The sequence below is a fragment of the Drosophila eugracilis genome, unplaced genomic scaffold (genome assembly GCF_018153835.1).
Source record: "Drosophila eugracilis isolate 14026-0451.02 unplaced genomic scaffold, ASM1815383v1 contig_1765, whole genome shotgun sequence".
NCBI classification, from domain to species: domain Eukaryota; kingdom Metazoa; phylum Arthropoda; class Insecta; order Diptera; family Drosophilidae; genus Drosophila; species Drosophila eugracilis.
In genome coordinates, this window is record NW_024572605.1 from 1,356,402 (window position 1) to 1,375,136 (window position 18,735).

General features: G+C 42.2%; 7 protein-coding genes across 7 annotated transcripts; 3 read left to right on the forward strand and 4 right to left on the reverse strand.

Annotated features, from left to right (window-relative positions):
* Positions 1–18: 18 nt before the first annotated feature.
* Positions 19–5,045, reverse strand: LOC108107442 (histone-lysine N-methyltransferase 2C). The gene is made up of 9 exons (XM_017214982.1): positions 4,389–5,045; positions 4,216–4,338; positions 3,992–4,161; positions 3,742–3,932; positions 1,715–3,675; positions 1,508–1,652; positions 1,133–1,440; positions 766–1,074; positions 19–711 (listed from the first exon to the last, which is right to left on the reverse strand). The coding sequence occupies exons 1-9, from the start codon at positions 4,981–4,983 to the stop codon at positions 68–70; spliced, it is 4,446 nt and encodes a 1,481-aa protein (XP_017070471.1). The 5' UTR covers positions 4,984–5,045; the 3' UTR covers positions 19–67.
* A 453-nt stretch (positions 5,046–5,498) lies between these two features.
* Positions 5,499–6,833, forward strand: LOC108107355 (methyltransferase-like protein 9). The gene is made up of 3 exons (XM_017214854.2): positions 5,499–5,685; positions 5,749–6,033; positions 6,085–6,833. Exons 1-3 carry the CDS (start codon positions 5,593–5,595, stop codon positions 6,622–6,624), a joined length of 918 nt encoding a protein of 305 aa, XP_017070343.1. The 5' UTR covers positions 5,499–5,592; the 3' UTR covers positions 6,625–6,833.
* Positions 6,834–6,865: 32 nt separating this feature from the next.
* LOC108107354 lies at positions 6,866–8,641 on the reverse strand. Its single transcript, XM_017214853.2, has 2 exons — positions 8,533–8,641; positions 6,866–8,470 (listed from the first exon to the last, which is right to left on the reverse strand). The coding sequence occupies exon 2, from the start codon at positions 8,452–8,454 to the stop codon at positions 7,018–7,020; it is 1,437 nt and encodes a 478-aa protein (XP_017070342.2). The 5' UTR covers positions 8,455–8,470; positions 8,533–8,641; the 3' UTR covers positions 6,866–7,017.
* A 700-nt stretch (positions 8,642–9,341) lies between these two features.
* LOC108107352 (regulator of nonsense transcripts 3A) lies at positions 9,342–11,255 on the forward strand. The gene is made up of 3 exons (XM_017214852.2): positions 9,342–9,684; positions 9,747–10,877; positions 10,936–11,255. The coding sequence occupies exons 1-3, from the start codon at positions 9,592–9,594 to the stop codon at positions 11,179–11,181; spliced, it is 1,470 nt and encodes a 489-aa protein (XP_017070341.1). The 5' UTR covers positions 9,342–9,591; the 3' UTR covers positions 11,182–11,255.
* Positions 11,179–13,904, reverse strand: LOC108107351 (DNA ligase 1). Its single transcript, XM_017214851.2, has 7 exons — positions 13,796–13,904; positions 13,675–13,737; positions 13,327–13,617; positions 12,635–13,267; positions 11,958–12,583; positions 11,661–11,906; positions 11,179–11,601 (listed from the first exon to the last, which is right to left on the reverse strand). The coding sequence occupies exons 1-7, from the start codon at positions 13,810–13,812 to the stop codon at positions 11,234–11,236; spliced, it is 2,244 nt and encodes a 747-aa protein (XP_017070340.2). The 5' UTR covers positions 13,813–13,904; the 3' UTR covers positions 11,179–11,233.
* A 341-nt stretch (positions 13,905–14,245) lies between these two features.
* Positions 14,246–15,455, forward strand: LOC108107464 (mRNA-decapping enzyme 1B). The gene has a single exon (XM_017215012.1). It carries the CDS (start codon positions 14,342–14,344, stop codon positions 15,428–15,430), a length of 1,089 nt encoding a protein of 362 aa, XP_017070501.1. The 5' UTR covers positions 14,246–14,341; the 3' UTR covers positions 15,431–15,455.
* Positions 15,456–15,660: 205 nt separating this feature from the next.
* LOC108107465 lies at positions 15,661–17,592 on the reverse strand. Its single transcript, XM_017215013.1, has 4 exons — positions 17,444–17,592; positions 16,461–16,651; positions 16,118–16,395; positions 15,661–16,056 (listed from the first exon to the last, which is right to left on the reverse strand). The coding sequence occupies exons 1-4, from the start codon at positions 17,490–17,492 to the stop codon at positions 15,792–15,794; spliced, it is 783 nt and encodes a 260-aa protein (XP_017070502.1). The 5' UTR covers positions 17,493–17,592; the 3' UTR covers positions 15,661–15,791.
* Positions 17,593–18,735: the final 1,143 nt, after the last annotated feature.

Genomic DNA, 18,735 nt, shown 5'->3' on the forward strand with positions numbered 1-18,735 from the left:
AAAGAAAACATCCTATTATTACTATTAAATATTGCATTTTTTATTTCCAATTAAATGATTCTTTTTCCTATGTAGAACATTTTTCATTGTCATCAAAATCTAGAGAGTTGAGAACATTCACATCTAGTTCTGGGTCCGCATACTCCAGAATATTAAAGTCATCTCCAATTTCTGAAGTGAGCGACTTGAGTAGATCATCGTCGTCCCCTTCGCCGAGTCCTCCCAGAAGATCACTAAAACCTACGTTTTCCAACTCCACGGCAGAGGACGTTGCCTCCTGCGGTTCGCTCATCTTTACATCCTGCTCCAAGGCCCTGCCTTCAGGTGCTTTTCCACTTATGCTCAACATTGGATTGTTCTGTGTAATGGGGGTATTTTGCATCATGCCCAGTCGCATGACATCATTACCTAAGAACAAGTCCGAATTGGCTCCCATAAGCATTGGTTCAGTACTATTCTTTTGCAGCAGGTTCCTTAGCTTTTTATCTCCAATGGGTTCGGTTCCATAAACAGTGTTCAACTCCAGCCGATTGTCCATGGGGGTCATTTTTAAGGTAGTAGCAGTCGACGTGTGTACTTGAGTCCTTTGCATCGTGGCCTTGATCACTAAATTTTCGTTGACATTGGGCATTACTTGATGCTGGTTGGGATTATTGGGCGTTGACTGCGCAGCGCCACCTACATAGTTTGCCATATCGTAAGCATTTCCATCTAAATGAAATACAAATGTTATAATCAGGAATATAATATTGCCTTTGAACTTACTGTACGTAACAAACATGTTCGGCTGGTCTTCCTTTATTTTTGGCTGTTGTTTCCAAACCCTTCCCATTTCTTCCTGCTTTTGAGGCTTTGGTGGGATAGGTATTTTATTTTGCTCTCTCCTCTGCCGCAGTGCCGAACGATTATCCTTTGCCTTTTGCAAGAACGGAGCCTTTTTCTCGTTGCATAACGACCGCCATCTCTTTAAAATCTGCTTGCAACGATCATTCCAGTTGGGGAACAATTCTTTTAGGTTCGGATGCTCAGTATTGGCATACAAAACTGCCGAAATGGTGGCCATTAAACCAAGGTCTGCAATAAAATATAATTATGTTAAACATAGTCCAAAAGTATTCAAATGGCATTATACCCTCGTCCTTTCGCATTTTCTCTGCCGTCTTTTGAGTGCCAGCGTTCAAATTTTCCGCCACGGGTTCAACAACCTTTTGATCTTCTTCTGGCCTCTTATCGGGTTGCAAAACAACTTGGCTATTCATAGTTTGCATATTCTGCTTATTGGTATTCTGTGCCTTTAAATGCTCTTGTTGGCGGAAATGAAGCTGTTGGACGGGGTTAACGGCAATATTTCCTGGCAAATATAGCTGATTGTGAAACTTTTGGTCCTGAGGCAACTGGTTTGGCACCATGTAATTATCGACCAACACCACTGGTGAATCCCTGAAACAAAGCATACGGTATACTTGTTTTAGATAAGAAAGGTCTTTCAATATATACACGACTTTACCGAATTGGTTTTTCAATAATTTCAGCTGATGCAACCGTATTTACAGAATTCACTGTGTCTAGTTCGGGAATATTTGGTGAAGCCAACGTATCCAATGGATGCCGGTTGGCAAACACAGTATTCGAAATCTCTGTTTGAAGGGGATCTTAAGAGAAAATTCTTGGTCAATATAGAGTGAAAGAAGGTAATAAAAAGGCAAATAATTACCAAACACGTTTGAAACAGGTGCCATTGCGTTTTTATGCTGGATTCCCATTGGCATTTGCTCAATAAAAAGAGCTTTATTTTCAGTTTTTAACTCAGCCTTGACTTTTTTCACGGTCTTTGCAGGACTTTTGTTAGTCACCGGTGTGTCCTGATTGGCTGGGCTCTTACGCTCTGCCCTAGTGAAATATATCTTCATGGATGCATCAATTTCATCAGAAGAATCTGATTCGGCTATGCCATGCTCTCCGCCTTCCAGTAGAGGTTTTCCAAAGAATGCCTCTTGTAGATATACAGGATATGCTTCAATAAGTTTGTTCTTTTGCTTTTTTCTTATGATTTTCTTCTTTTTGTCCATAGTTATAATTGAATTTAATTGATCAGCAGCCGTCGTCTCCTCATTGTCCTTTTTCAGACCCCGATTGCGAACAGAAAACCCCCCAATGCCCAGCTTTTGCAGATTGCGTTGTCGCTTCTTGCGTAAGATATGCACTCCCTCATCGTTGGTGGTGATAGTGAAACCCTCGGGAATGGCGTTCTCCGTCCCATCCCAGACCATTCCGTCTTTGTACTTTTCGTGCCCCTCCTCAGCACCGTTATCTGCTTGGCTATCCTTGCCATTGCCGATAGGCTGGCGCATCTTGCGCTTTCGTTTGATCTCCGTTGATAGAGACTTTATCATTCCTAATCCGCTTTCGCTTAGGCAAACGCCGTCAATCCAATGAATGGCCTCCGGAGCAGCGTCTGGTAGATCGCTGGATAAGGTAAGATGATTACGATCGGGGCCAGTTTTGGCATCAAAACTCGGTCCAGAGGCTGTGATGTGCACAAATGCTTTGCTTGTCGGAGGACCAATGACGGTCGCATCATCGTTACCAGACTTGGTATCCGTCAGGGACATCATGTTTCTCGTAGAGCAGCGGCACTTTAAACACTTGTACACATTACTATCGTAGTAATCAATGGTCAATTGAGCGTTGATGGTGTCGCAGAGGAAGTGCGACCAAAGCTCACAGTGCTCGCATTGAATAATCATCTCACCGTTGCTGTAAGGGTTCTTGCAGATGGGACACAACGATTGGCTGGTGCAGGGCGGGCATTCGAGCATGTTGGAGTCTCCGAACTCGCTCTTATCGGTGGGATTACGACCGCATTTCTGGCAAAGTGTACAGAAGGAACACTTCCAGTTGCCAGAGGGCACGGTTTCCAGTGGGGGATTAACACAATAAATATGGTAAGAAATGTCGCATTCATCGCATAACAAAAGGCGCGCCTCGTCGTTCTTCTTTCCACAACCCTCGCACACTGTGCAGTCCAGGCATCGCCAGCCCTTCTGCAGGATGCCTCTCGAAGGCTTCACACCGGCACAGTACGGATGATAGCATTGGCCGCACTGAGCACAAGTGATCATCACCGAATCGCTTTCAATGCCCAGTGAGCCGCACATAACGCAGATATCTTGCGCTTGGATAAACTTGTCCCGCGCCGAGCATAATAGCAGCTTTTTGTCACTGGTGAAATCGGTTTCCATATTTCGACTCATGCAGCGATCGCTCGATATGCTGGGCAACGCAAGCTGGCGTCCTTTACCCCGCGTGCTACGCTTCTTGTTGATCTGTGACATAACACCCATACGATGTAGCACAAACTTTCCACTCTTTCCGCGGACATTTGGAAGGCACACTTTTTTCTTGCCGGTGGGCAGTTTGTGGAATTCATCGCTAGATGGATCCATTGTGGGTTTACCCTCTAACGGGTCAAGTTCAATTTCTTTGATACTCATCTGCTCTGATGACGAATCCATAGCAGACAAAACAATCGAATCGATTGCCTGTTGGGATGTTCCCGGACCGGATGAATTACTTTTACAGTTCGGACACACGTAATCGTAATCTGGATTCTGCTCCTTTTTCTTGTGGTAAGCCGTTAAATCCGCCTCTTCGTCACACGTACTGTGCACAAATCTGAAAGAAACCCACGAGAAGAATTAAAAATGGAAGACTAATTAGCCAAACGAGATCAAAACGTACTTGTTGCACCAGTTACACTTCACCATTTCCTTGTGGGATGCTGCTCTATATGCCTTTTGACAAATCGGACAGGAAAAACCCTTATTCCGCTGCTGATAACACGAATCGCAGATTGTGTAGTGACTGTGCCAGCGGGAAGAACTGCCACCGCCCGGGGTTCTTGATCCACAATCTGTGCAAACGCGACAACGCTGAAACAATTTAGATATGCATTACCAGTAAGTAAGTATAAGCTTTTGTATATGCTTACGTTGCACTTCCATCCGTATTTAGGTATAGCTGCGATAACTGGGCGTAAACAGGAGGCATGATAGATCTTCTGGCACTGCTCACACTTCACGTACTTTGTGTCATTCGAGTCCTGCTGTCTGCAGATCTGGCATTTTGTGCAGCGGGCACAATTCCAGCCTGAACGGGTGTCTAATAAAGTAATATGTAGATTTACTAATACAAGTAAATATTGTGTGAATTTACCTGGTAGATTGGCCAGGCCGATGCAGGTTGAATGGAAGTGGTCTCCGCAGGTACTACACATAATTAGCTTGGACAGGTCCCCCAGTGAGGAGCACGTTATACACTCCACATTATTGTCGCTGCCTGCAAGTTAATCCATTAGTTCTGAGAGAGTTAACATTCTAATCACTTACATATCACAGGCACTTGACTCAAATGCTCCGTGCAGAAGACCGTGAAACTCTCCAATATGAGAAGGCAGCCTGCGGCGGCCGCACATGGCCAGTGGTGCACCTGGTGACAGTTCATCTTGCAGTGGATAGAGGCCCCGTAGCGGCCGCAGAAGTTGCACTTCTTCTCTAAAAACTCCGCAAAGTGGCTAGCGAAATACGTAGCGTCCACATCGCTTATTTGACTTTTGCGTAGCGACCACATTATGCACATGCGGTGCGCGTAGACGAAGCCCTCATCCAAAAACTCTGCAGGATGCACTACCTCTGGCTGGCCAATCTTGTCCAACTCGTAATGGCACTCGCCTGAATTAATTGGCGGCTGTTTGGTTCCGTATATCAGCATAGAACTGTCCTCTTTCAGTCGTTCCGTGGAATATTTCTCCTTTAATTCAGCGGGCGCGGGCGCCTTCAGTTGGAGAATCTCACCCTGGCCCAAGGCACTTTTCTCACCGAGATTGCATAAACAGCACACCTTGCCCGGAAACTTCTCCTGGAAATACGGTAGGTCGTCGGCCACCGCCTTCTCATCCATGCTCACTAGAACGTTCGTGCTCATCGCAATCCACTACGTTTCATTAAAATAACAAAAAATAGCCGCCGCTTATTTTGTATACATTACTCGACAGCAGCTAAATAAAAAGTGTACGTGTATCGTGCCCTAAAAATAATCGTTCAGACGACAAAGTGGTCCAAACCGATATAAAATTAAAAAAGTATTTGAAAAATTAAAAAAAAATATCATATGTGGTCAATTTTAAAGAGATTTATTAAATTTATTACTAAAATAAGGAATAATTATATACTAGTTATTCTGTCGTGTTTGGATAAAACAGGAAAATATGTTCAGTATTTTTATGAACAAAAACTATTTAGTAAGTTTGTTAAGTGACATAAAAATAGTTTACAATAGTATAACCTTAATAAGTCATAAAACCTCTTACATTTCTTTATTATATTTATGTATTATACTTTCCAAGCACTTAGTACAACTTTCCCGCTGGTACTTTCAACTATCGATTCCACATCATCTGTTCTAAATACAACTATGCTAGGGAACGCTTCCAGCCCTGAAAAATACTAGTTCTTCAAACACAAAAACGAATGAACAAACTAAACTAAATACACTTAGAAATGTAAATAAAAGAATAATTAAAAATATATACAGATGGCTGTTTACCGTCCCCGAGGCACTTTGGCCAGAGTGATCCACGCCAAATTTCACAACGACAACTCCCTAGAGGACATAGACACCCGAAAGGTAATCCCCTTTAGCGAAATTGACTGCAGTTTCACATTTCATAAGCGTATGTTAACATTTCAGTGGTACTCCTTGAACCATGAATTATCGCCGAGATTCCAGGCCAAGTTCGTGCCTCTGGAGCCGGATGCCACCACTGTGAGCTGGCTGGAACGCGCTAAAGCTTTGTCGGCCAATATCTGGACCCACTTGTGGCACGCCCTGGCCAGGTCCATTCTCCAGTTCTTCATGACCCAGACGGATATCAATGGATTCTTAAAGCGTGGCTCTATGTTCATCCTATCTGAAGACCAGTTCCGCAAGTTATTACTGGCTGGTGGTTTTCAAACTCCCAGTGGAGACGAACCGGTAGGATAGAAGCCTCTACAATTGGTCAATACTTTAATCTCCTTACGACAGCTTACGTTACTGGACATCGGAGCAGGCGATGGCGAGATTTCGCTGCGAGTGGCCAACACCGTTTCCGAGTTGAGTGGCAGTGCCGGTCTCCGGGTTTTTGCGACCGAAGCCAGCTGGACCATGCGCGATCGGCTAAAAAAGTTAAACTTCAACGTAATTAACGAAATTGGAGGCCTGCAAAACCTGGAGTTGATTCTGTGTCTCAACGTACTTGACCGGTGCTTCGATTCTTTCAAGCTTCTCGAGGACATTCACGTGGCACTCGCTCCCAACGGACGAGCCGTGGTGGCCCTAGTACTTCCCTACATGCACTATGTTGAAACGAACACCTCGCATTTGCCTCTGCGCCCGCTCTTAGAGAACAACGGGCGGCAGGCATCGTTCGAGGAAGAGGCAGCCCGTTTTATGGAGCTGCTGGAAAACTGCGGCTTTCGGGTGGAGTCGTGGACCAAGGCGCCGTACTTATGTGAGGGTGATCTTCATCAGTCTTTCTATTGGCTAATAGACTTAATCGTTGTAATTTCAAAGAAAACATTCTAGATCAAAGCTTCCAAATATTGAATCAATTCCCTCGGTAATAGTTGTAATCGTTTTCCTCCTATAGTTAACTGGCTGCATTGATAAACTGAGCATTTATACTTATTAAAAATATAGGCTATAAAGTAGGTAAAAAATGTATTCTTAAACAATTACCAAAAATGTATATGGATAAACATGGTTAAATTAAAAGTCGCGTTCGAAACGGAAAACTGCGAACTTGTTTTCAATATTCTTTATGGTCTTTGATAAATTAATAATATTTAATATGTTTATAAACGAAAAGAGGTGTACTATTTCACATTAATACTGGTACTGTATACTATAAGGCAATCTTTGAACTTGCTTAATTACTAATAACTTGTTTAGGTTTATATAGTCTTTGGCTATCTATAGTTAGTACTTTTTAATACTTGTGAAGACTACCTCCAAGTAGTTATTGGCATACACAATCCTTTCCCAATCAACTGGGCAAGGATTAAGTAGTGGTAATATCTCACGGTAGGGATTTTCGGTTAAATTATAAGCACGTTCGATGGAAATATTATTTTTCTTTGCTAAACTATCAATAGCAGTAAAATCGGACATTGCTTGCATCATTGAGATCGAAGTGTAGCATATGGGAACGCCAACAGATCGAAGAATACTTGACAGACAATCTTCTTGCCAGTCAACGTCATCAACATCCTGTTTCTTAATAAAATCGACCATATTCTGAATAGTTTCCCCAGCTCCGATGAAATCAGGTTGCAGTATAAGAATCAAGGTAGGATCCACATTAAAAATGCATGAAAATTGTGAAAATGACAATGGATAAAAGCGTTCTATCACAGTTCGTTGTACGTCCTTAACTTGAAAGACTTTCTCCATTTCTCCGATGTTTCCAAGTGTTTTTCCAATGAAGTGCAACTGAATGTGTTGAATGTTTGCGAACTGTAGAAATAAGAACTGAAGGTGCATATCCTGGAAATAGTTCAAAGTCTTCTCGGTGGCACCGACTACGTACACGACGACAGCTCTTTTTGGATCTGGAACCCAAAAAATGTGCGTCATTGCCAGGCAAAGACTGGCGATGCCGCTAAAGGAGGAACAGGTGGCGAATAGCTGGAACGACTCCAAATCAGTCCATGGTGTATTGCTAATCCTGACGTTGGTGGCTTCAAAAAAAGCGTCAATTAGATGTGTCTCCTTTATTTTGCTGGTATTGTGAAAATTATTGATGTTCACAAAGCAATCCAATTGGCGAAAAGGACTTGCGATCAAAGCCAGCGTTTGACAATCCTGTGGGGAGTGATTATTCTCGACCAGACGACGGTGATCCGCACAGCAGAAGGCCACTCCGGTACATCCCTGACAGTCTTCCAAGGCTTCGCTGCTGAAACAGACATCGCATACGGCGGGATTTCCGATAAGTTGGTGCTCCCGTGGAGAGAGGGGTCTTCCTAATTTGACAGAAAGGATGAGTTTCAGCTGGGAAATTACCAACTGCAGCTTCGTACGATCGTTGATCTTTCCGTCCAGCAGCAACGGGTGATCAATTTTTCTGTACCTCTGCAGTTCCCTTAGCACGTTGCAAATTGGCTGGTGTTCTGGACGATCCGCCAGGAGATGGGAAACGCTGCAATATCTTTGCATCTTGCATCCTCTGCAAATAACTTCGGCCCTCATATGGGTCTTTTCTATAAGTTTCTGAAGCTGGAACAGATTCTCCGATAACTGGTTTGATTTTTCAGCACAACAATTTATAACTTGTTTCCACATTTTGCCCTCATTGGAAACACAAACATGGCATTTTAGGATCGACCCCAACGGTGGGCTTAATGTAGGCATCATTAAATTTTGTAATTTCCTATATATGTATATAATATTTACTTAATACTTGTATTACGCTCCAGGTGTAAGCATGCTTACCAAATAATTTAAATAGGAAAGAAATGACTTAACGACTTTTAGCTCTTATAACCGAAAAGTTTGAAAGTTAAGGAGAAAAAAAGTGAAATGGTAAAAAAAAAGCGCTCGACTGAACTTGCCGCAATTAACTAGTTCATTTCACCAAGTCTGCCAATTTAGATTTTTTCCCGTCAGAATTGGCGTTTTTTGAGGATAACTACGGGAAAAATTTGTAAATTGCGGGAATTCTCGGGTTTTTTTAGAAATTCATTTGGCTTTTTCCAGATTTTTTTGCGTTATAAACACAATTAACACAACATGAAAAGTGAGCTTTACGATAGTCAATTACAAACAAATCAGATAATGTGGTGGCGTATCGATCTTTTTTTTTTTAATTTCATCACTCGCTTAATGTTTCCATCTCTATATAAAAAGTGAGCGTAAATTAAGTTGTAAAATGCCGAAAGAATATAAACAAAAATGCCATGATGTCTGGCTTAAAAGTGATGAGTTCGAGGCATGTATTCGCAGGGGTGACACAGATCTGCAGAGGGTTTATTGCAACTATTACAGCTAAACTACGTGATCTGCGAGCTCACGCTAAAACAAAGAATCACACAAGTGCCATGAGTAGCTTTATTTATATTTAATATATATTATACATATTAAAGTGCTTTTTTTTTTTTTTTTTTTTTTTGACATTTTTTGGTATTTTTGATAAAATGTTTTTAGCTTTTTATCGGATTTTATGTGTCATATTTTTTTTTTTAGCTATTTTCTCTGTTCTTCCCATAAAAAAAAAGCAGTTGGCAGCAGTGATTTCATCTAGTCTACAAGCCGTGCTAAAATATTTTTTTATTTTATAATTCTTAACATGCTAGGAAATACTGTCAGAATGAAAAAAAAACTAATTTCATGTGAAATCAAATTACTTTATTGTTGTAAAAGTAGCCAAAATACTTATTCAAAAACTTTATAAATTAACTAGTTCTGAACGAAAGGGCCATCTCTATCGGACGTACATCATGATGTTCGCATTTCGATTTTGTTTTGATTCCGTTTAGACAAAAAAAATTAAAAATGTCTGAAATAATAGCCGAGGAAAAGCCCAAAGAAAAGCAAAGGGTAAACCGGCGCAAGGATAAAAAAGACAAAACCAGCCAGATAATCAAGGTAATGCCTAACACGTCTGACCCCAAGCTGATTCTAAAGGCCCCGTTTAACACGCTATATAGATTGTCATGAGGCATTTGCCGCCCACCATGACAGAGACCGACTTCCTGGACCAGGTGGGTCCGTTGCCGGAAAACGATTCCTATTACTACTGCCCAGCAGACTGGTCTCTGGGCCAAGAGGCCACCTGCCGCGCCTACATTGACATGTCTATGAAAGACATCAGCGAAGTGCTGCAGTTCCGGGACCGATTCGATGGTTACGTCTTTGTAGACGCCAAGGGTGTAGAATACATGGCTATCGTGGAGTACGCCCCCTTCCAGTGTTTTTTTAAGAATAAGGCCAGGAATGACGACAACAAAGTGAACACAATTGAGAACGAATCCCATTATCAGGAATTCATCCAGCGGCTAGCCGACGAGCGGGAGGAGGCGAGTCGAATGGGCGACGTCAAGATCGACTTCTCATTTGACCGTCGGGCCGATGAGAAGGTGAAGTCCACACCCTTGCTGCAATACTTGGCCAATAAGAAAGAGAAGCGCCGAGAGGAGGCTCGAAAGCGAAACGAAGAGAAACGCAAACTGCGTGAGGAGCAGAAGCAGGCCCGCTTGGCGGAACAGGGGGACACCAGCAAGGTCAAAGACACAGGAGTCGGTGGCGAAGATACCAAGAAGACTGTAGGTAACAATACCAAGAAAGAGGGTAGGGATCCCCCGGTGGCTGCAGCTCAAGGCAACGAGGCCAAGACTTCCCGCTCCAAGCGCCGAACTGAGCGGGATCAGCGACGACGGGAGGAGCACGAGCAACGAAAACTAGCGAAGCGGGATAAGAAAAAAGTAGAGGTTTCAGGAAAACAAGAGAAGGAAAAACCATGTACCGGCAAGCAAAACAAAAACCCAAAAGCTGAGAAGGACATCGTTATTTTAAAGAAAGAAAACAAACCAGAGCCAAAACAAAATTTAGAACTACAAGCTACTTCCAAGGCAGCGGAAGATACGAAGGAAAAAGAAAGGAATGAAGACACTGGTATGTCAGAGGCTGTAAGCACAATTATACAGGCTGTCGGCAGTCAGACCAATAAGCAAAATCGCGGGGAAGTACAAGTAGCAGCTCCTTCTCACTACTCAACTGCCGAGGAGGCCATCAAGGCTGCACAATTCCGGGCTTCGGAAGAGCGACGTATTCGTAACAAGGTTCGTTTTTACAACATTCCGATAACCGGAACCTACTTAAAAATCTATTTACTTATAGGATCGGCCCTCTATTGCCATTTACCAACCAAAAGCGCGGATCCGCGTAGGATCAGATGAGCTGCCCCAAAGTTCGGGCGGTAAAGACGCTTCGGATGGAGAGGCCTCGATAGTAGAGGAAAAAACAGCCAAGAAGACAAAGCGCTCCAACCGTCGCAACAAATCAAAGCCCAAAGAGGCGAAGGATAATCAACTAGACGACCGACGCGTTTCGAAATCTCCAGAGAGTGGAAATAGTGTCAAATAGCGATAACGGGTTTTATTCTTAAATAAATGTACACATGGACTGAGCTATACGGTCAATAGAACTCGTCCTCCATTTCCATTTGTGTGCACGATTTTTGATTATTTTTAACCTGATCCTGTGACTGGTACATGTGGGCCACCTGATTGGCGTCCGTTGCATTCTCGCTGTTCTTGTCGGTGCGGATTCGAATGAACCGGGGGAATCTCAAGGATATGCCGCGCTCTCCGTCCACAATGCCTATTGCTGCTCGGTGGATCGGACTGAGGGACAGATCGGCGCACTTGACTTCCCACACCTGAACTGGTTCAAACCAGTGATCTGGCTCCAGGCTTGAGTCGTATCTGTAATAGGATTTGGCGGTGCTGGTTACGTGTTTGCTTAAGAATTCGGAGTGCGTCTGAAGATCCTCATCGGTGAAACCTTAAATTAATTGTAAGTAGTAGAGTGGTCAAAAGGTAGTGCTTGAATTAAAATTATACCTGTTCCAATTTTGCATATGCTTTGGTACTCCTCGTTTTCGGTATCGTAGCAGGCAAGCAAAAATCCTCCATAAGTTCCAGTACGCCGGCCTTTTCCCTTGTAGCCACCTATCACTACGAGGTCCAATGAGTCGCCCACATTGGATAAATAATCCTTTTTCAGTTTTAGCCAGTTCCTCGATCTCTTTGCAATCTCGTAGGTGGCCTCTTCATCCAGAGTCTTAACCATAAGGCCCTCACAATTCCCTAGAGAATAAAACTTAAAAAAAAAAAATGTAGATATGTAGGTAGACAAACCTTTAATAGATTCCTCAAGAAACTGCTGTACTTCGTCTATGTCATTGGTATCAAGAGCAGTGGCAAACTTCCACTCGCCTTCAACTTCCTGGAAGTTCTCCAGCAGGAGTTTGCGACGCTCTGACAAGTTTTTGGTCACCAATGCATTGCCATTGATGTAAAGAAGATCGAATATGTAGACGCAGACCTGGACCTTAATTTCCTCGATGTCAACGTTTTTTCTCTTTCGTGTACTAAGAACTTGGAACGGTAAAATCTGCTTTCGCTCGACATCCCAGGCCACAATTTCGCTGTCTAAGATATATGACTTGACCTCGGCTTTAAGTAACCCATTGCTTCGGGCGATCAAGTCTGGATATTTGGCCGTGTTGTTTTCAGAGTTGCGTGAGAATATGCTGATTTCCCCCTTCTCGTTGCGGTGGATTTGGGCTCGTTCTCCATCGTACTTCCACTCGGAGGTGATTCGCATGCCGCCAAATCTTTCAAAAACCTCGTGAACGCCTTTCGTGGGCTGGGCGAGCATAGGCCTCAGCGGCATACCAGGATGCATGGGGCAGCGTTCTTGAAGCTCCTTGATGTCATAGTTTAAAATGGCTGGAATAATTATGTCATAATTGGGACATTGACTGAAATAACTCTGTTAATATGTGATAATCGATTATAAATTTCTCTCTCACCTGTATGCAGTTTTAAGCAGCAAAGTTGTATCTGCTATTTCATCCTTATAAACTTCGGGAACCTTACTAGCTTTGCAATCGTCGATGTGGTTCTTTTTGACCAGAGCAATAGCCAGAGCTGTAAGCAGACTCTGTTCGGCAATGCCAATTCGCAACTTTCCTATTAAAGATCGAATGAAAAAGCGAGCCTCTGATGATCTACATGCCACAAACATATTGTACACCTGATCCATCTTGGACTGGCCAGATATCTTGGCTATTTCCCGCAGTTTCCTGAAAACATCCCTGACATTTAGAGGAGCAGGTTGGAACATCATGCGCTGGGAAACGCGCGACTGTTCGGCCACAATTCCGAGATCTCCGATCAAGTGCGTCTGTGATTTAATATGAGCCAAATTGCGACCCGTGGCCTTACATATGGCCTTCATCAACGTGGTTTCAGCAACTCCCAGTTCCAATCCCTCGTAGGCAGGGGCTAGTTGGTTAATGCTAAGGTACACACTAGGCACTAGATCCTCTGGACTTGCCAACATCACTGAGCTGAAGAAATTGCTAAGCGTGTCAATCATTTTAAGGCGTCCTTTGGTCTCCTCGATTACTTGAAATGTGCGAGCCAATGCGAAGTACGGAGTGCTGAAAATAGATTATTTGGTTAAAGTAAAAACTAACGTGGCTTAATCCGATTTATATACACTTTCTTGCCCTTCCAGTAGGCATTTTTGAGCGGATGATAGGAGTCGGCAGAAGGATCGTAGTTTTCCATGTCCTCCTTGCTAGTAGCGGTTGAGTTTAGGCCTATAGTAGTGACCTTTTTATCAGTCGGCTTATGTTCGGCATCATTTAATTCTTTTTTAACTTCTTTTAATGGACTTGTTTTTTCCACAGAATCCACAGACATAGGTTTAACCTTTGTCTTAATATCTGGGGACACACTCTTAGTCTTTATGATAGGTTCAACTCCTTGATCTGTCTCTTTATCAATCCTAAAATTATTATTAAATTGCGAATTAGCAAAAAAAAAAAAAAAGTGAGCATCGTACTTGGGAACTTTTTTTGGCGGTGAGGAGCTATCGGCTGCATCAGACTTTTTCTTGAAGAAAGAGCTAAGGTAAGAAATTTTTAGATTTTGATTTAATATCACCATTCTTTAAGTGTGCTTACGTTATAGACTTCTGCATTTTGATAGTAAAATAGCTTCTAACCAATAAAGTAGCGATGCTATTAGAACTGGTTGGCCAATTTTCCCGCCTGTTTTTGTGTGGTGTGGCCAAGAGTAATTAATGCTAAATGATCAAAGTTCCAGTTCTAAGATAATAAAATAAAATTATTATTTAACTTAAAATTATGTTTCAAAACAAATTATTTTAACTTGTATAAGTATATCTTAATAATTCTGAATATATTTTTGTCAAATTTTGAATACGACAAAGGATTTATAACTTTCTAAAAATAAAAGACAGAATTAAAAATCTATTTTCCATTATTTAATAGAATTATTTATTTTTCAAAAAGGGATTGAATTAAATAAAAATATTTATAGCTTGCAAAAATGTAAGCCCCTGAATTTTGTTGGAGTTCAATATATTTCCCTTTAAATAGACTTGGTCACACTGTGTATGTACGTAAGGGGTATTGTTAAATTCACAAATAATATAATTGCAATTCGCAATAGCACTGCCTGATTATTAGCACACCGATACAAATACAATGGCCGACGAAAGCATAACGCGAATGAACCTCTCGGCCATTAAGAAAATCGACCCGTACGCCAAGGAGATCGTGGACTCGTCCGCGCACGTCGCCTTCTACACGTTCAACTCGGCTCAGAATGAGTGGGAAAAGACGGACGTCGAGGGAGCATTCTTTATATACCACCGCAATGCGGAGCCCTTCCACAGCATCTTCATTAACAACCGACTGAACACCACGTCTTTCGTAGAGCCGATTACCGGCAGCATGGAGCTGCAGTCGCAGCCACCGTTCCTACTGTATCGCAACGAGCGTTCCCGTATCCGGGGCTTCTGGTTCTACAACAGCGAGGAGTGCGACCGCATCAGTGGCTTGGTGAACGGGCTGCTGAAGTCCAAGGACCAGGGAAGCAATGGACAGGCCCAACGGCACGCGCCGGCACCCCAGCAGAGCAAGCAAGAAAACAATGCTAGTATATTTAACATGCTAAGCAAGGCGCAGAAGGACTATAACGCCCAGGTGAGCGGTCAGCCAAAGACCCCATCGGCGGAAAATGTGACGGCCGGCAATGTCCTTAAGTTCTTTGAGTCGGCCAAGCAGGCCACTGCGGAGTCATTGTTTCACCGCGTCCAGCCGCTGTCTGTAGACCAGCTAGAAAAGCAGCAGCGGGCAGGCACTCCAGGGGAGGATCTTTTGCCACCCGCAAGTAGGGATAACCACGAGAACCGGCTGTCGCCCTTCCAAAAGGCCCAGCAACTGAACACTCAGCTTCTAAGCGAGCTAAAAATCGGAAAGATCTATGCTTCGGCCAAATCTCCAACCAGTGCCCCTTCTTCATCGGCTTTGATGGCCAATGATGATGCCGGCAAGTGCTTGCGTAGATTGCTGGCTGGGGACAAACCTGGCCCGGCGCTCATGCCGCCCACAATGTTCGATGTACCCAACAACGGCAACCCGGAGACCCTGCAGCCCCTTAACTCGGCGCAGTTTGTCCAGGCCTTCACGTACCTTATCCAGAACGATAAGGAGTTCGCTAACAAGCTGCACAAAGCCTATCTCAACGGCTGTTCCAATCTGCTACTGGACTCTAGCCCAACATATCAATAAACAGAAATATTCAACATTTCCGAAATTCAGCCCATCTTTTCTTTTGTTTGCATTGGAGTTCAAGTTCCACCTCATTTAACTTACACATTTAATTTAGCAGCAAACCAACATGGGCTACTGTAGATTTAAAATCTAGAAGCCTCCAGAGGTGACCCCTATTCCCAGAGGAGGTTTAGCCAAAATGCAAACAACTACATTAACCTAAGACGTTCGAGAGTACCCTAACTTAGTTGGTCTTGTAAAGTATTCGTATTTATTTACAAAATGGATAACTAGCCGAAGGGGCATAGAAGAGATAGTTGGATGGCAAACAGAATTCAATAAACATAATTTTAGTAACAATAAATAACAACGTTTTTATTTAAATTAAGGCCTTCAGCTTGGAGAGTAAGTAGTATAGAAAACAAAACAGCCAGGGGTTGAAGTCGACGTGGCTGCTTCCCGCCGATGCAGATGTGGTTCGAGTGGTCAGATTCTGGGCGTACCCATCGAAGGATACAAAGCACTGGTAGGCGTCTGGGTCATCATCGGTGTCATAGGCCGCTACAACTGCGCTGCCGTCAAAGTATCCCTCCTCGTTCTCAAATACCATGGGCTCCCTCTTCACAACGTCCTGATCGTTTGATCTGGAAATAAAGTAAACGGATAAATACCAATGGTTAACATTAATAGGGGACACCACCTTACACGATCGTGATAGTTGGTCTGGGATAAACATTCGTCACGGTGCAGTTCAGCTGCGTTTCATTATGGATCGTTTTGTGGGACAGCTCCAAGGTGTAGTTTCTCACATCTATGACCTGAATCCGCTGGTGATTAGTGGTCGTGTTCAAGGGGGTCTGAACCACGCACTTGTAGTCTCCAGTGGTGTCTATCGTAGGATTTATAAGTGCCAATGAGCTGTACTGCTTACTCGGTTCGGAAGAGCCCTCATAGGTGCTGTCTATTTCGTTCTTATACTCCGGCTTTCATAAAATAATATTAAATGTATTAAATTCTATATGCAGTACAGGCTTTTATAAACACTCACGATCGCACGTGGAGGGCTTCCAAAGATCCACTGATATATAGACTTTTCATTTCTGTACCATTTTACGATAATAAACTTTGGGTTCTCCTCGACATTATAATCACAGTCCAAAATTGTTGGGTCCATCTGTTCATTTTGAAGGACTACAATCTTATCATCGGTCTCATCTCTTGTGGGATAGCATATCGCTTCTAAATAAAAACAAATATTACTTTGTAGAAGTTTTAGGGAATGTATTCAAAAATGAAAAGGTTTTTAAAAAGCAATGTCTCAAAATAACAGAATACGAGGCGTTGTTTGGAATATTATATAGTCAAATCCAAAACACATTTATCACAGCATGTATTCAAATATATGTATAGGCGGTTATCTATATATATTTTGGCGAAAAAGCTTATATTTATGAAAACGAAAAACGCGAACAGATGCCTGTTTCGTTTAAAAATAGAAACTAATAACAAACCAAAATTTTATCATTTTTCATTTGTTAGTTTTTCGTATGTGCCAAAATGCGTCCAGTGTCTTTTTTACTTAGTAAATATTACTGGTTACCTATAAAGTTGTACAGTTTCATTTATAAATTTCAAAAGTTTTGGAAATCTCTTTGATTTTTTTTAAATATCCTAGTATTGTATGTTTTTGAAAGTGGCTTTTGTTATCTACCTAATGCACTTAATAGGAACAATCACTTAAAAACCTTTATAGTTTTGTTTTTCCAATAGTAAAAGGATATTCGAGTATCACAATAGCCCATTATGTCCCTTTCGATCGCACATGTTAACTTAAAGCTGTATTTAGCTGTAAACGTTCGTATTTATAGATATCCGATTTGTCATTATTTTTCTCAAGGTTTGTGCGATGTATGTACATTCGCTGTATTGGTTTAAGTTTATATACGCTTTTTGAATGATTTCATTTCTTAATTTAAAAATAGTTCTCAAATGCAGAATGTTTGGTTACACAGCCAAAGGATTGAGCTGTACCTCTCTGGAATAGTCCGATTGCAAGAATAACAATGAGTAGGGAATCCATAACGGTCTATTTACACTTCCTCGTATATACCACCGCGGCAGATCAACTTGCACAAGCGATCCTAACTCAACCGACCGCTCTGCATGGTACAACTATAGCAACTGATCGCTCTTGGCCACGGGAGAACCGATCCGAGAGCTCTTGGCTAAAACCACCCAGCGGAACCAAACGTATTCGAATTTAGCCGAGATAATGCCGGCACTTCCTCTCTGGCACACGATCCACTGTAGCCCGTGCCACTTGTGCATGACTCTCGGAGAATAATCATCGTGTGGACATATTCTAGGGAGATCGCTGTGAGGTGTGCGCTGTGCAGCTGGCGAAGTAAAAGGCGCTCCTGCATTTGTGGGGGTTGGAAAACCTTTCCGCTTCGATGCTCTCCGCTGCTCCTAGCTGACTATTTGAAAACCAGTTGGCGGCTTGGTTCGACTTCAGCCCACTCCTACAACTGGGGTTAGACCTGTTTTTGACCGTTAAAGGACATGCCATTGCTGACGGGGTGTCGAACGCAGTCCTTAAGGACTAGTGGTTTTCAAAGTTTTCTAGCCTAGGGAAATGTGCTGATGCTCAAACTTAAAACAGTCTATCTTAATAGAAATAACTATTCGCTGAAATTCCTACACATTATTAGATACAGTTTATAACAGCATTATAGCATTTAGTTATAAAGGTAATGAAAAATTAATTGATATTCAATGTCATTTTAAGAATAATTATAAAAGTTTAACGTCTCACATAATTTCTATTTGCTTCAAAAGGAAGGGTATTATCTCTTGAGCTTCTTCTAGGCCTATGAATATCCATTGGTGCTTTGTTGGACATACATACGAGTATATGAAGATAAAGACTTAGGCACTCGTTCCAATTCGTTGATTAACAAAAGAAAAAGCCTTCACTCCACTTTGCGAATATGAAAATAGATACACACATGTTCTAGTAAACCCTTTTCTTCTCTGTAAAACGATATTTTTTGTTAGAAGATTGTCTAAAATCATAGAAAACCAGATTTTATTTAAACTAAGTTGAATATCTCAAGGTCAATGCAGCGAAAATCCTTGTATCCACTGATAAATTCGCCTGTCACTTTTAAACCATAGGAACCGATCAATTATCTTCAATATCAGGAAAACCTACCAGAGTAGTCATTATCATTTATGGGATAACATTACGAATCAGAATCCTTGGGTTTAAAATGATTTTTATTCATCAAATTGGCTAACGTTCTAACGGATAGAAAATAATC

What these genes read in the sequence shown, in the direction of transcription:
- LOC108107442 (XM_017214982.1), bottom strand. Translation starts at nt 4,983, where the DNA reads ATGAGCACGAACGTTCTAGTGAGCATGGATGAGAAGGCGGTGGCCGAC. An exon ending in GAGTCAAGTGCCTGTGATAT is followed by an intron (nt 4,339 to 4,388) that starts GTAAGTGATTAG and finishes ATTAACTTGCAG; the next exon opens with GCAGCGACAATAATGTGGAG. An exon ending in AATACGGATGGAAGTGCAAC is followed by an intron (nt 3,933 to 3,991) that starts GTAAGCATATAC and finishes AAATTGTTTCAG; the next exon opens with CGTTGTCGCGTTTGCACAGA.
- LOC108107351 (XM_017214851.2), bottom strand. An exon ending in CTGCTTAAAACTGCATACAG is followed by an intron (nt 12,584 to 12,634) that starts GTGAGAGAGAAA and finishes GAGTTATTTCAG; the next exon opens with TCAATGTCCCAATTATGACA. An exon ending in CATATGCAAAATTGGAACAG is followed by an intron (nt 11,602 to 11,660) that starts GTATAATTTTAA and finishes AATTAATTTAAG; the next exon opens with GTTTCACCGATGAGGATCTT.
- LOC108107354 (XM_017214853.2), bottom strand. Translation starts at nt 8,454, where the DNA reads ATGATGCCTACATTAAGCCCACCGTTGGGGTCGATCCTAAAATGCCAT.
- LOC108107464 (XM_017215012.1), top strand. Translation starts at nt 14,342, where the DNA reads ATGGCCGACGAAAGCATAACGCGAATGAACCTCTCGGCCATTAAGAAA.
- LOC108107465 (XM_017215013.1), bottom strand. Translation starts at nt 17,492, where the DNA reads ATGGATTCCCTACTCATTGTTATTCTTGCAATCGGACTATTCCAGAGA. An exon ending in AATCGGACTATTCCAGAGAG is followed by an intron (nt 16,652 to 17,443) that starts GTACAGCTCAAT and finishes GTTTTTATTTAG; the next exon opens with AAGCGATATGCTATCCCACA. An exon ending in GAAGCCCTCCACGTGCGATC is followed by an intron (nt 16,396 to 16,460) that starts GTGAGTGTTTAT and finishes ATTTTATGAAAG; the next exon opens with CCGGAGTATAAGAACGAAAT.
- LOC108107352 (XM_017214852.2), top strand. Translation starts at nt 9,592, where the DNA reads ATGTCTGAAATAATAGCCGAGGAAAAGCCCAAAGAAAAGCAAAGGGTA. An exon ending in AAACCAGCCAGATAATCAAG is followed by an intron (nt 9,685 to 9,746) that starts GTAATGCCTAAC and finishes CACGCTATATAG; the next exon opens with ATTGTCATGAGGCATTTGCC. An exon ending in AGCGACGTATTCGTAACAAG is followed by an intron (nt 10,878 to 10,935) that starts GTTCGTTTTTAC and finishes ATTTACTTATAG; the next exon opens with GATCGGCCCTCTATTGCCAT.
- LOC108107355 (XM_017214854.2), top strand. Translation starts at nt 5,593, where the DNA reads ATGGCTGTTTACCGTCCCCGAGGCACTTTGGCCAGAGTGATCCACGCC. An exon ending in AGGACATAGACACCCGAAAG is followed by an intron (nt 5,686 to 5,748) that starts GTAATCCCCTTT and finishes TTAACATTTCAG; the next exon opens with TGGTACTCCTTGAACCATGA. An exon ending in CTCCCAGTGGAGACGAACCG is followed by an intron (nt 6,034 to 6,084) that starts GTAGGATAGAAG and finishes TCCTTACGACAG; the next exon opens with CTTACGTTACTGGACATCGG.